The 12626-nt window shown below is 32.0% G+C and overlaps 1 protein-coding gene across 1 annotated transcript; it reads left to right on the top strand.

The window, feature by feature from the left end:
* Nucleotides 1–11164: 11164 nt before the first annotated feature.
* On the top strand, nucleotides 11165–11732 carry LOC107488027 (uncharacterized). Its single transcript, XM_016108724.1, has 2 exons — nucleotides 11165–11347; nucleotides 11463–11732. The coding sequence occupies exons 1-2, from the start codon at nucleotides 11165–11167 to the stop codon at nucleotides 11730–11732; spliced, it is 453 nt and encodes a 150-aa protein (XP_015964210.1).
* Nucleotides 11733–12626: the final 894 nt, after the last annotated feature.

Genomic DNA, 12626 nt, shown 5'->3' on the forward strand with positions numbered 1-12626 from the left:
GGTGAGATAAATATTTTTTCATTCTCAAATAAATAGGAGAGTCCGATTAGTATATTTTAAATTTTTTTTAACACTAAAATAGAAATTTGATCCTTAGATTTATATTTTTTTAAAAAAATAAAAACTATAAATGTAACTCTTAGATGTGTGACATAAAAAAATTATAAATTATAAATTTCACCTTTTAATTTGTGACATCCAAAAAAAACACCAACTCTCTATACTATTAAAAAATACCACCAAAATTCAAACACTAAAAATAAAAATTGGAATAAGTGAAGTAAAAATCAATGACGCCCCCTCCCTCCTAAAATCCCATATTGTTGATAGGTGTCGGTGAGTCATTCATTTCACGGAGGCAAATTTTATTTATTCATGTATTTAAAGGTTCATCCATTTTTTTTTTTTATTATTTGTTATAATACATTGTGATTATGAATTTGTTGGTTAATGACAGAACATAGATAAGTATAAACTTGAATCTTTTTTCGTTTCTAATTGATAAAAAATATTTTTTAGAATTTATTATTCAATTTTTAAAATTATCTTTAATTTTATTATTTTTTAAAATTATTAATTTATACTTTATTATATTCCTGTTTTATTGATTTTAAACCTATTCTTCTTTGCGAGTATCAATTTTCTAAAAGTGCATTAAAGACCCTTTGATCAGAAAAAATTAAGAAAATCTGAAAAACAATAAATAAAGACTTCGAAAATAAACTAACTGAAATTGAAATAATTTGCATTGACTTTAAATAATATAAAACAGTAAAATGCCTTCGGTTGAATCAAAGGACTTTTGAAACATAAAATAAAAGTGCTGAAATGTAAAGTTCGAACAAGGAAAGTAAATGTTACTTGAAAGATAAACTTGCAAGAAAAGGTAAAGTTTGCAGAAAATGTAAATGAAAATTAGAAAATAAGTGAAAGAAATTCTATAGAAAATTGGCTCGAAGCAGACTCAAAAATTTACTGAGATGTGAGTGTGTATGAGTAATTTTTGAAGTAAAATTCTAACCCTTATGTCTTTGAACCTTTTTCTATTTATAGCCATCTTCAACCAATCAAATTGAAGTGTAACTCCCACGTTTATGAAAATTTGTGTAACTGTTTCCGCTTGATAATATAATGTCCAAAACAATCTTCAAATCTTGAGGTCTTTAATTTACTTTATTTTCTTTTTCTCTTCCTACATTTTCTTCACCTAATCGTAATTAATTATTACCAAGTACCATTATTATAATTTTTAATTTTGTCTATCAACTTGTTCTATTATCATCTATTTTGTTAATTTTTATGAGTTGTTAAAGTGTTATTAAAAAATTTATTTTTGTATCTTTTGAATATCTAGATGTATAATAATAATAATTTTTTTTGTATGTGTGTTAAATAATTTTATTGTTCTATTAGAAAAAATTAAAATATAATGTATTAAAAAATTTGGTTCAAATTATCAAAATTCAATGTTAGTAATCCTAAAAAATATATCCAAATGTATTATTTTTACTTAATAGTTAATATTATTTTTAGGGCAAAATGCCCATATAAGCTAATTGGATACACAATTCAGTCAAAAAGAAAAACGAGACATGAATAAATCAGAAAGACGTTTTTATGTAGTTTAAATTAGACATGAACATAGTAATTCGAATTGGTGCAATTTGAATAAGGCATGCATAAAAGCATCATAGTAATTCGAATCAATCTTATTAGAATTACACACACAAACAAATACATACTAGTTCGAATTGGACTGATTCGAACTAGTACCCAGTATATTGGCTCATAGTAATTCGAAGCATGCTGATTCGAATTATGGAATATTTGCCAAAAATATTAGAAAAAATACTATATAATATAAAAAAATATACTACAAAAAATATAAAAAAATTATAAATATTAGTTGAACGTGAATTCTATAGCATAAATCTAATCCGTGCAATTATTTTAATACACCAACAATTATATCCAGGGGCGGAGTTAGACTAACTATTTAGGGGGGCGATGTTTAATAATTTACTAAAAATATTTTATATTACTATTTCTATTGATAAAATAAAAAAAATTAAATATATAATCTCAATCAAAGTAAGACAATAATATATAAAAGTTACCACTTACAGTTTTGTATCATGAAAATGCTATTCGACCGTTTTTTCTATTTTCAAAATCATCTTAATTGAATTTGTGTCGAAAATAGCTGCTAATTCTTTTTCTATATAGATGACCAAATTGTATGCAAGAAATTTATCAGCCATCTTACTTCTGAGTCTTGTCTTAACAATTTTCATTGCTAAAAAAGCTCTTTCTGTTGTTGCTGTAGACACTGGTAGAGTCAAAACAAGACGCATTAATCTATCAACCATGTGATAAGTTCTTGATTTCCCAGTTTCTTGCAACTTCTTGCACAATTCAAAAAGTGTACCAATGCCTTTCAAATGATTTGGTATATCATGCTAATAATGTTGCAACTGAGATTTCAAAATATTAAGCTCATTAGAAGGAAAGTCAAGGAGATAAAACTTCTCTGCTAACTTGCTAATTTTTTTAATATTAAATTATTTGAAATTGTCCTTAGGATCCAAAGCACAACTCAAAGTTAAAAGCTCTATTGTTTGCTCATTAAATCTACTATTCAACTCTTGTATTTGAGAGTCAATTGTTGCCAAGAATACATCTATTCGATAATGATGCTCAACTGTCACACTTGGTTGACGAGATCGACCTCTTCAAAAAACATATTGTGCACTCATATTAGGGACTTCAATTTCATGCTTTTCACAAAAATCTTTAACATTTGCAAGAAAATTGCACCATCCACCATCTCTTAATTGTTGAAGAAGTAACTTTGATGTAGAAACAATAGGCATTGCATTAAGAATATCTTGAGATTGTTGTTGCAGTGCTTGGCAAAGAACATTAGTGATTCCCATAATCTCTTTCATCAAGTGCAAAGTGAAAACAAATTCAAATGACAATAATATTTTACTAACACCATAAGCCTCACCTCTTTGTGCATAAGTTGTCCCGTCTTCAATGATATTATTGAGAACAATGTTGGTAGCAGTAAACATTTTAACCAAACTGCAAATAGAATTAAAGTGAGAGCTCCATCGAGTATCCTCAACTCTTTGTACAGTGCTTATTTGATTCGTACCTTTGCCTGTTTCTAATTCATTTTGAACAACCAAGTTTGCATTTTCAATTGCTTGAACTTCTTGTAATTGATCATGTCTTTTTGAAGAAGCACTAACAATAGTGACAATAGAGTTTAATTGAGTAAAAAATTCATGAATTTGAAGTACCTCTCTTGAAGATGCCACCAATGCTAATTGTAACCTATGAGCAAAACAATGTACATAATATACTTGAGGAGAATATTTAAGAAACAAAGCTTGCAAACCATTCCACTCACCCCGCATGTTGCTAGCACCATCATACCCTTGACCCCTAATATTTTCAACTTGGAGATTATAATGAGAAAAGACAAAAATCAATTCTTTCTTTAAAGTTGTTGCACAAGTATCAGTGACATGCACAAGATCAAAGAATCTTTCTTTAACAAAATCATCTAGAGTAACAAATCTCAAAACAATGGCCATTTGCTCCTTTTTAGATTCATCTCTAGCTTCATTAACAATAATATAAAATTTGGCATCTCCCATCTCTTCTCTAATTGAATTTCTCACCTTAGTAGCAAGAATATGTAGAATTTCTTTTTGGACATCATTTGAAATATACTTAGCATTTTTTGGAACATTTTTCAAAACATTCTTTTTCACTCTTTCATTGTAAGATCCCAAAAATTTCAACATTTTCAAAAAGTTACCTCTGTTGCTTGAACTTTGGCTTTCATCATGTCCTCTGTATGTGTAACCTTGAAATGTCAACCATCTAATGCAATCTATAGATGCTCCTAGTCGAATTCGATTATTTTCAATCTCTTCTGATGTTTGCTTATGAAGAAGTCTGTCGATATGTTGTGATTGTTTCATCAAATCATCACATGATTTCAACACCTTATGATGGAATGAGTTGGGACCTTTACCAATGTGATTCAAAAGAGCACATTCTTTTCTACTATTTACTTTCTTCCAATTTCTGAATCCATTCTCAATAAAAGTATTTGAACCCGTATTGATTGAAGGTTCCTTAGCAAAAAAAAAAAGCATGGAAAACAATATATAGCATCATCTTCTATAGAATATTCTAATCAAGATGGAAACAATTTAAACCATGAAGCTTGAAAGCGACGATGACTTTTATCACCAGAAAATGGATAATTATCAAGAATTGGTTGATTTGGCCCAACTTTAATATAAGTCCGACGGATTTCATCTCTTTGATTTGGAGAAAACTTCCAAATCATTGGTCGCATTCCAGGATCTCTTTCCAAACGAAAAAACATATAGTTGATTTGGAAGAAGTTGAGGACGCTTTGAGCTATTCAATGGAGAACTTGAAGTAATGAAATTTGATGACCCCTCAAGTATTGGAGTAGTAATAGTAGAAGCATCTTCATTCTCTTGATCTTTTCTTTTAAAAAATGTATCAATGATTTTGAACTTACTCATAAATCAAATGGCCAAATAAATTCCTATAATTAAAAATATATTTAGCAAAAAGTGTAAATTACAATCTAGATCTTTATAAAATATAAAAATTATATTTCAATTCAAAATAAGATATTAAAATTCAGAACAATAATACTAATATTGTAGTATAAATAATATAACCTTGTAATTAAATAGTTAACTAATAAAAAAAACTAAATATACAAACTAAAATATAATAACAAAAACTTAATTAACAAATAATAATAAATTAAATAAATAACTAAATATATAAAAAATTAGACAAGACTAACAGAAAATAATAATAGAAAAGTCAATAGTTTAATAATTTTCTTAAAATAAAAAAAATAAAAATAGAACCTTTTTTGAGAAACAGAAGTGAATAATCACCTGTTGAATTATTATCTTTTTCTTAATCTACAAAAAAAAAACAAAAGTCAAAGAGGTAAAAGATAAGAAAATTAAAGAGATAAAAAAAAGAAGAATAGAAAAAGTCAAAAATTATTACCTGCAAAGTGAAAGTGAAAAGTATAGGAACAAAAGAGGGATTGAAAAAATATACGAACAAAACAAAGAGGAATGGGGTTGGGCGGCTGGCAAATAAAAAAAAGGGGTGGGAATTGGGAATTGGAAAATAGACTATTAGAAAAGGGGGTTGGGCAGTTGGCAAATAAAAAAAGGGTGGAACTGGAAATGGGCTATTGGAGTATTGGGCTATTTTTTTATGAATTAAGGGGGCTGAGAAAGTAAGGGAGGGGGCTGGGAAATAAAAACAGGAGGGGCTAGACTTTTTTTTTATAAATGAAAATTAAAATTTTGGGGGACCATTGCCCCCCTTTAATAGCATGTACCTTCGCCCCTCATTATATCTATATAGAACCAATGCTAAATCAAATTTAATTAGTTCAATAATACAAGTCTATGAAACAAAATTAGTGTTAATCGAAAAAATATTTTCGATAAAGGTAAGTTGGTTCGAAGTAATAAAGAGGTCAAAGACATATTTGAAAAGATACACGTGCAAGCATGGGTTGGAGGTAATCGACGCGGATTCGATTATATTTACTTTATTAAATCGAATAGGCCTAATCGAACAAGATATTCGAGACAGGTAATCGAACAAGATATTCGAATAAGTGGATCGAGCAGTTATGGTAGTGGAGAAGTTAAAGGCTTTCATCACGGAAGGAAATCATGGGTAACATTTATAGCCAAAAGGCGGGAACGGTTACCAAAGAGTATGCATTCAAGGCTATGATTTTGTAATTAATTGTAATTAATCGTCAGTTACCAAAAGTAGATTATAAATACTAGGAAGTTTTAGGGAATAAGGGTTGGAACTTTAACTCAGAAAATACTCAAGCACACTCACATCCCCAGAGAATTCCTGAATCTGTATTCGAGTTACTTTTTGTAGGGTTCCTTCCATATTTTTACTTCTTCAATTTATCTTCTTGTAAACTTTATTTTTCAAACAAGTTTATCTTTTAAGTATTTTTTACTTTCATTGTTTAATTTACATTTCTGCACTTTTAATCTTCATGTCAAAGCCCTTTGACTCAGTCCAAGGCAATTTCTGCTTTCTTTTAATTTCAACTCATCCTTTTTCAATTTCAGCACATTTTCTTTTTCGAAAACTCTATTTTTTGTTCCTTTTATTTATTTACAAATTTTAATTTATCTTTTATCCCAAAACACGTTTAATCGAAGACACTTTAATGTACTTTTAGAAAATTGGTACCTGCAAAGAGGAGTAGGTTTCGCTCCCAAACCACTAGATATCGAACCACCATCAATTTGCTAAAATCGACAAAACATAAAGTTTAAAAATTTTTATTATGTGATAGATTAGTAACGAGTACATTACAAATTTTTATACTAATCATTGTAACAATGTTTAATTTAATAATTATTATTAAAATTTTAGTTATACTCGTTACAAAATAAATAATTACAATATATAAATATAAAATGAATTGACCGAATTAAAATTAGGACAATCTAATAATATTGAAAGCTATTTAATTTAAAAACATAATTTAAAAAATAAATCCTTCGCATACTTACATAATTATGAATTTATAATATGATAAATGCTTTCCAAATATCTATTCGACTGCTACCAAATCATTTATTTAAATACTTTAATTTTTATCAAACCTAATATAATAAAATATGTTTAAACTTTATTATTATTATTATTATTTATATTCTCTTATTGTAAATAATTTTATAAAATATGAAAATTTGTTAGAAGATTTGATGAGTACTAAAAATTTGTAAGTCAATTTATGTAAATCGATTTAAGATACTTTTTATAATACTCATGAGATCTTTTAAGAAAGTTTTATAAAAAAATTTATTGTGATTATTTATTTTGTAACTAGTACAACTAAAATTTTAATAACAATTATTAAATTAAACATTGTAACGATGAATACTATAAAAGATTTGTAATGTACTTGTTACTAACCTATCACATAATAAAAATTTTTAAACTTTATAAAATGCAATTTTTTTTCATAGACTCGTATTATCGAACTAATTGAATTCGATTTAGCATTGGCTCTATATAGATATAATTATTGGTGTATTAAAATAATTACATGGATTAAATTTATGCTATAAAATTCACGTTCAACTAATATTTATATTTTTTGTAGTATATTTTTGTATATTATATAATATTTTTTCTAATATTTTTTACAAATATTCCATAATTCGAATGAGCATGCTTCGAATTACTATGAGCCAATATATCGGGTATTAGTTTGAATCAGTCCAATTCGAACTAGTATGTATTTGTTTGTGTGTAATTCGAATAAGATTGATTCGAATTTCTATGATACTTTCATGCATGTCTAGTTCGAATTGCACCCATTCGAATTATTATGGTCATGTCTAATTCGAGGTAGGGTGATTCGAATTATTATTCATTAGTCTAGTTTAAATATGTCTAATTCGAATTACATAAAAACGTCCTCCTGATTCATGTCTCGTTTTTTTTTTGTTGAATTGTGTAAATTGTGTATCCAATTGGCTTATATGCGCATTTTGTCCTTATTTTTACTTATAATTAATAGTTAAAGGAAAAGTATATAGAACCAAAAAGTTACCGGCCAAAAACTAAACAAAACCACATTAATTTATATTAATAATTAATTAATTTAAAATTTTTTAAATTCAAAATTTAAAAAATTTAAAATAAATAAACCTAATTAAAACCTATAAAAACCTTCATCTTCTCTCTCACATTAACCTACCCACCTCTAACAATCACACACACAGATCCTACGCCGGCTAACCCAATCAACACTCTAAATCAAAATCTCTTTGCCGTCAACTATGATGACCCTGCATCGTCTGCTTTAAACCACAGCATCTCCAAAGCCAGCAATTGGTTGAAGGCTAGATATATCAATCCTCTCCAATGACCAATCCTCTAACCCTTACGTCCTCCAAACCCTCCATTCCCGCCGCCAACTCCTCATCCCCAAACTCTCCAGCGCAGCCGCCTCTGCCATCCACAACATTCTCACCCTCGGACCCGTCAACCATTCCTATCGCAATTCGGTCCTCAAGTCCATGGCTCGCACAGGTTGATCGTATGTCTCCAGCTCGTCGTTCTCGTGTGACCAGGGGAGAAGCAGTGCCGCGAACTCCATAGATCCATGCTGTTGGCGTTGCGTGAAGAACCAAGCTGCAGACCCTTAGGGTGCTCCGCTTGCAGCGATCCGAGTTCTCCTGACCCGGTTCACCTTGTTGCTGTCTCCCAAAAAGGTCCTGGCCCAGTAGCATTTCTTGGCCCAAAACGGTTACAATTCTTGTTGGCCCAAGTTTGCTTTATGCCTTGGTTTATTGTTTTACCCCTTATGGCTCCCCTTTGAAGCCCACGGTTCAACGTCTCAATCACCCAAGAGCAGAATCTTGGTGCGACTTTGGAGCTGTTTGGAGATGAGGGGGGCTTTCATCTTGGTCATCATTTTGTTCAAGTTCATCATCATCCTCCGGGAAGAATTGGAAGCTTGGAGGGTACTCGGCAAGGGTAGTGAGGAGGTCAGAGGCCATTGTTAAAGGAGTCCTTGAACAATTACAGAAATATAAGAAAAATATTCATTTAATATGAAAAAAATATCCTAATATTTAACAAAAGAAACATCAAGTTATATTTTAGTAAAAATAATTAAATATCTATAAAATTTAAAAAAATTATGAAATTCTTAGAAAATAGAGACATTCACATTTGTAATACAAAAAAATTCAAAAAATATATAAAAGAACATCCATTTAGTATGAAAAGAAACATTCTAATACTTAGCAGAAGAAACATCTATATATATTAACTCATAAAGATTTTGAATTCACCCAAAGGTATTTAGCTGGTTTTTGGCTAATACCCTTTTGGTTTTCTAGCATTGCTCATAATTAAATAATAGTTTGTGCCCCTCAGTTAGCTATTTGGAATTTTTTTGGAACTTTCTTAGTTTTTTATTTATCTTTTGACCAAAACCTATTTCCTAACCATCCATAAATGGCTCAATTTTATCGAAATGGAATCTATATGTGTGCTTTTCTTGGATATGGAAGCATGGGAGACTAGACGTATATGTGGGATAGCTTTTTGGCAATGTGCGGGAGAAGAACTCGGACCGTGCGTTTTCTTTAGTTATGAATTTAGCATATCAAATTGCACGGTCCGATTTGTATTCAGGATGAGAAATAAAATTTGGGTTTCTCTAAATCGGACCCTCCGTGTTACCTTAGGTTTGTTTTTTAATATGCAATGGTACTACAAGTCGCATGGTCCGAGTTCCATGCTTAGAATTTGAAAAGAACTCGGACCCTCCATTTTGAGTGAGGATGGAAAATTTTTTGAGGAACTTCGAGATGAATTCGCATGGTCCAATTTCATTTCTTAATATTTTTTTTGAATCATGTTAACCTAGTCGAATGGTACGAGTTCGTTAAAGTGGTCTATATAAAAGTGTGAAGTGAACTGGTAGCTTACTCGCTTCTTCTTCCCCAACTTGAATGGCTGCGTCTTCTGTTTCTTCTTTCTCATTTCTTTATTACTTGCTGTTTTAAACTTGAAAATCTAGTAGCTAAAGCTATCCTTTTTTTGTGTGATTGAGAGAAATGAGTGACAGAGTGTTACTAAAAGTGTATTATTTTGGTCAGATTTTACTACAAACGTCGGAAGGAGTAAAATTTATTTGTGAAAAATCGCTAGATGTTGTTATTCCTTTTATCATCTCATTTGAAGAGCTCAAATATGTGATCTGTGAAAAGATTGATTCTGAGAGGGCAAAAAAGATATCTTGTATTCTATACAGATATCCCATATAGGTATTTGGTGGATTCGTCCAGTTTCAAACTAAATATGTGACGGACGAAGTGAGCATGCAAGAGATGTTTTCAATGTATATTGAAAACCGGGCTCAGATCTCGTTCATCGAGTTGTATGTTGAGTTTGAACAATCTGAGGCCGACCGGAATATTCTACGAGAAGATTATAATAGTGACAGTGAAGAAGAGTTCGAAAGTAACTACGAGTTTGTTGGTCTAGATGGAGATGGAGATGAAGATCAAGGTGATGGAGCAACGGCTCCAGATGTGACAGAGGTGGCAAATGCACTCGCAAACGAAGTGCCGTTTGAGGAGCCATCATTCATGCAAGTTTTGGACTTGGAAGCCATGCATATTTCGGAGTTTTTGGGATATATGACTGCAGGTACGTAATACGTCGTATTAGTTTTTTTTAGTCAGTTATTGATTTAGTTATGAATAAATTAGTATTTATTTACCATTATTTAATCATGCATTGATGTCATAGTTCTCAGGATTGAACCGGTGGTCGAACGGTTCAGGTGACTGGGTCACTTCAACCGCTGGGTTAGTGGAATGAACTGGTTGACTCGGTCTTATGTAGATAAAAAATAAATAATAGCATGAATGTTAAATAACAAACTTGAAAATATATGTGTTTGATAACATTTTAAGAAAATCAAGTTATTTTAAACCAATATGAATATTTTAAATCTTTCACTGTTATATATATAGTATAAGTACTTATTAGGTAATAATAAAATTCTCTCGAATATGATTAGTAAATATTACGTGAGTTTCTAATTATCATTCGCAGTTGATCGATCTCTTGTACGGTTCAAATCCAGTGAACTGGACCGGTTAGGTTCCGGTTCATGTGGTTTGACGGTCGAACCGGCCTGTCCGGTTCGGTTTTTACATCTTCTGCTGTTGTTCTTTTTTTAATTAGAGTGACATAATAACATGTTGTCAGATTTGTAATATGTGTGTATTTATTTGATTTTTCCTATGGTGGTTGTCAATTGCAGAGATTCCTATTGTTGTAGATGGTGAATTTGCCGTTGGTATGGAGTTCAGTTCTAGAGAAGCTGTTATTAAGGCGATAAAAGAGTATACCATACGACAAAGCATAGACTACCGGGTGTATGAGTCTGAGCCGTTGACATTTTATGCCAAGTGTACGTAGTACGGGTCAGGGTGTGATTGGCTTATTAGGGTTAGCATGATCAGCAGAAAGTACTGTTGAGTTATAAGGAGGTATAATGGTAGTCACACTTGCACCAGAGCAACCATTTCTCAAGATCATTCGAAGCTGGAGAAGCAATAAAGCCGTTGGTTGGGATTCTATCACAATTGCAGAAGCGATAAAGCCATTGGTTGAGGCGGACCCCTCCTTAAAGGTAAAGTCAGTTATAGCAAAAGTGCAATCGAATTTCAACTACACCGTTAGTTATCGAAAAGCATGGTTGGCTAAGTAAAGGGCAGTAGAAAAAAATATTTGGAGGTTGGGAAGCATCATTTGAAGCGTTGCCTATATAGTTTGAGGCTATGTGTTATAAGGAGCCATCAGCTGTTGTCCATTTTGAGACTATGCCTGCATATCAAGGCGATGACTTGGTGGGTGATATTCGAGTACTGCATCGAGTATTTTGGAGTTATTACCCCTATATTAGGGCATTCAGACATTGTAAGCCAGTAGTCCAGGTGGATGGGACTCACTTGTACGGAAAGTATAAGGGTTGTCTGCTAGTGACAATTTCACAAGATGGCAACAACAATATCGTCCCAATTGCGTTTGCTATTGTGGAGGGAGAGACTTCTGATGCATGACACTTTTTCCTTAGTAACCTTCGTCAGCATGTTGTCACTCGGGATGGTGTGGGTCTAATATCCGACCGACATGAATCCATCAATGCAGCTGTAGAACGCAGTAATGGAGCTTGGTCACCTCCTAGAGCTTTTCATATGTGTTGCATCAGGCATATAGAGTCAAATTTTCTGCGAAAATTCAAGGCACCGTACCTCCAAAAATTGGTCGTCAACATTAGTAACCATTTACTAAATTTAAGTAAGTTATTAACAGATGTAACCTTCAACATTTGTTTTGACAGCTATTATTTTTCTTTTTTTATGTTGCTATCCTCCAGGATATTCGAGGACGGTGCGGGAGTACGAAGTGCGTTACCAGCGATTACAGGAACGGGGCGAAGCGTATACAAACTGGTTAAACCGAATTGCTCGCAAACAGTACGCATTGGCATTTGATGGTGGATACCGATGGGGTCACATGACGATGAATCTTGTGGAATGCATCAATTCAGTGTTGAAGGGTGCACGCAATCTTCCCATTACTGTTCTTGTGAAGGCAACATTCTATAGGCTAAACGAGTTGTTCACCCGAAAAAGAGCGGAGGAAGAAGCGCGGATTAATGCTGGCCATGTTTCTCTGATGTCATGACCTCGAAGTTGCATGCAAACCAACTTGCATCAGGAAACATTCAGGTCAGTTGCTTTGACCGGTAGAATGAGGTCTTTGAGGTGCGTGAGATGCCAAGCGGACTGGAGTTTGTAGTCGATCTACGTGGCCTTCGATGTGACTGTGGTGAGTTCTAGGTGGACCGGATCCCTTGCAGACATGTGTTTGCATGTTGTGCCAACCAGCGACTGGATTGAAAACTGTATGTGCATGATGTGTATAAGATGGACCAAGTTTGGCCGGTGTAC

This window comes from Arachis duranensis, chromosome 5 (genome assembly GCF_000817695.3).
Source record: "Arachis duranensis cultivar V14167 chromosome 5, aradu.V14167.gnm2.J7QH, whole genome shotgun sequence".
Classification (NCBI taxonomy): Eukaryota; Viridiplantae; Streptophyta; class Magnoliopsida; order Fabales; family Fabaceae; genus Arachis; species Arachis duranensis.

Excerpts from the sequence above, each read along its gene's own strand:
- LOC107488027 (XM_016108724.1), top strand. The coding sequence starts at position 11,165 with ATGGTAGTCACACTTGCACCAGAGCAACCATTTCTCAAGATCATTCGA. Across the intron at positions 11,348-11,462 it reads AATCGAATTTCAACTACACC|GAGCCATCAGCTGTTGTCCA; the intron begins GTTAGTTATCGA and ends ATGTGTTATAAG.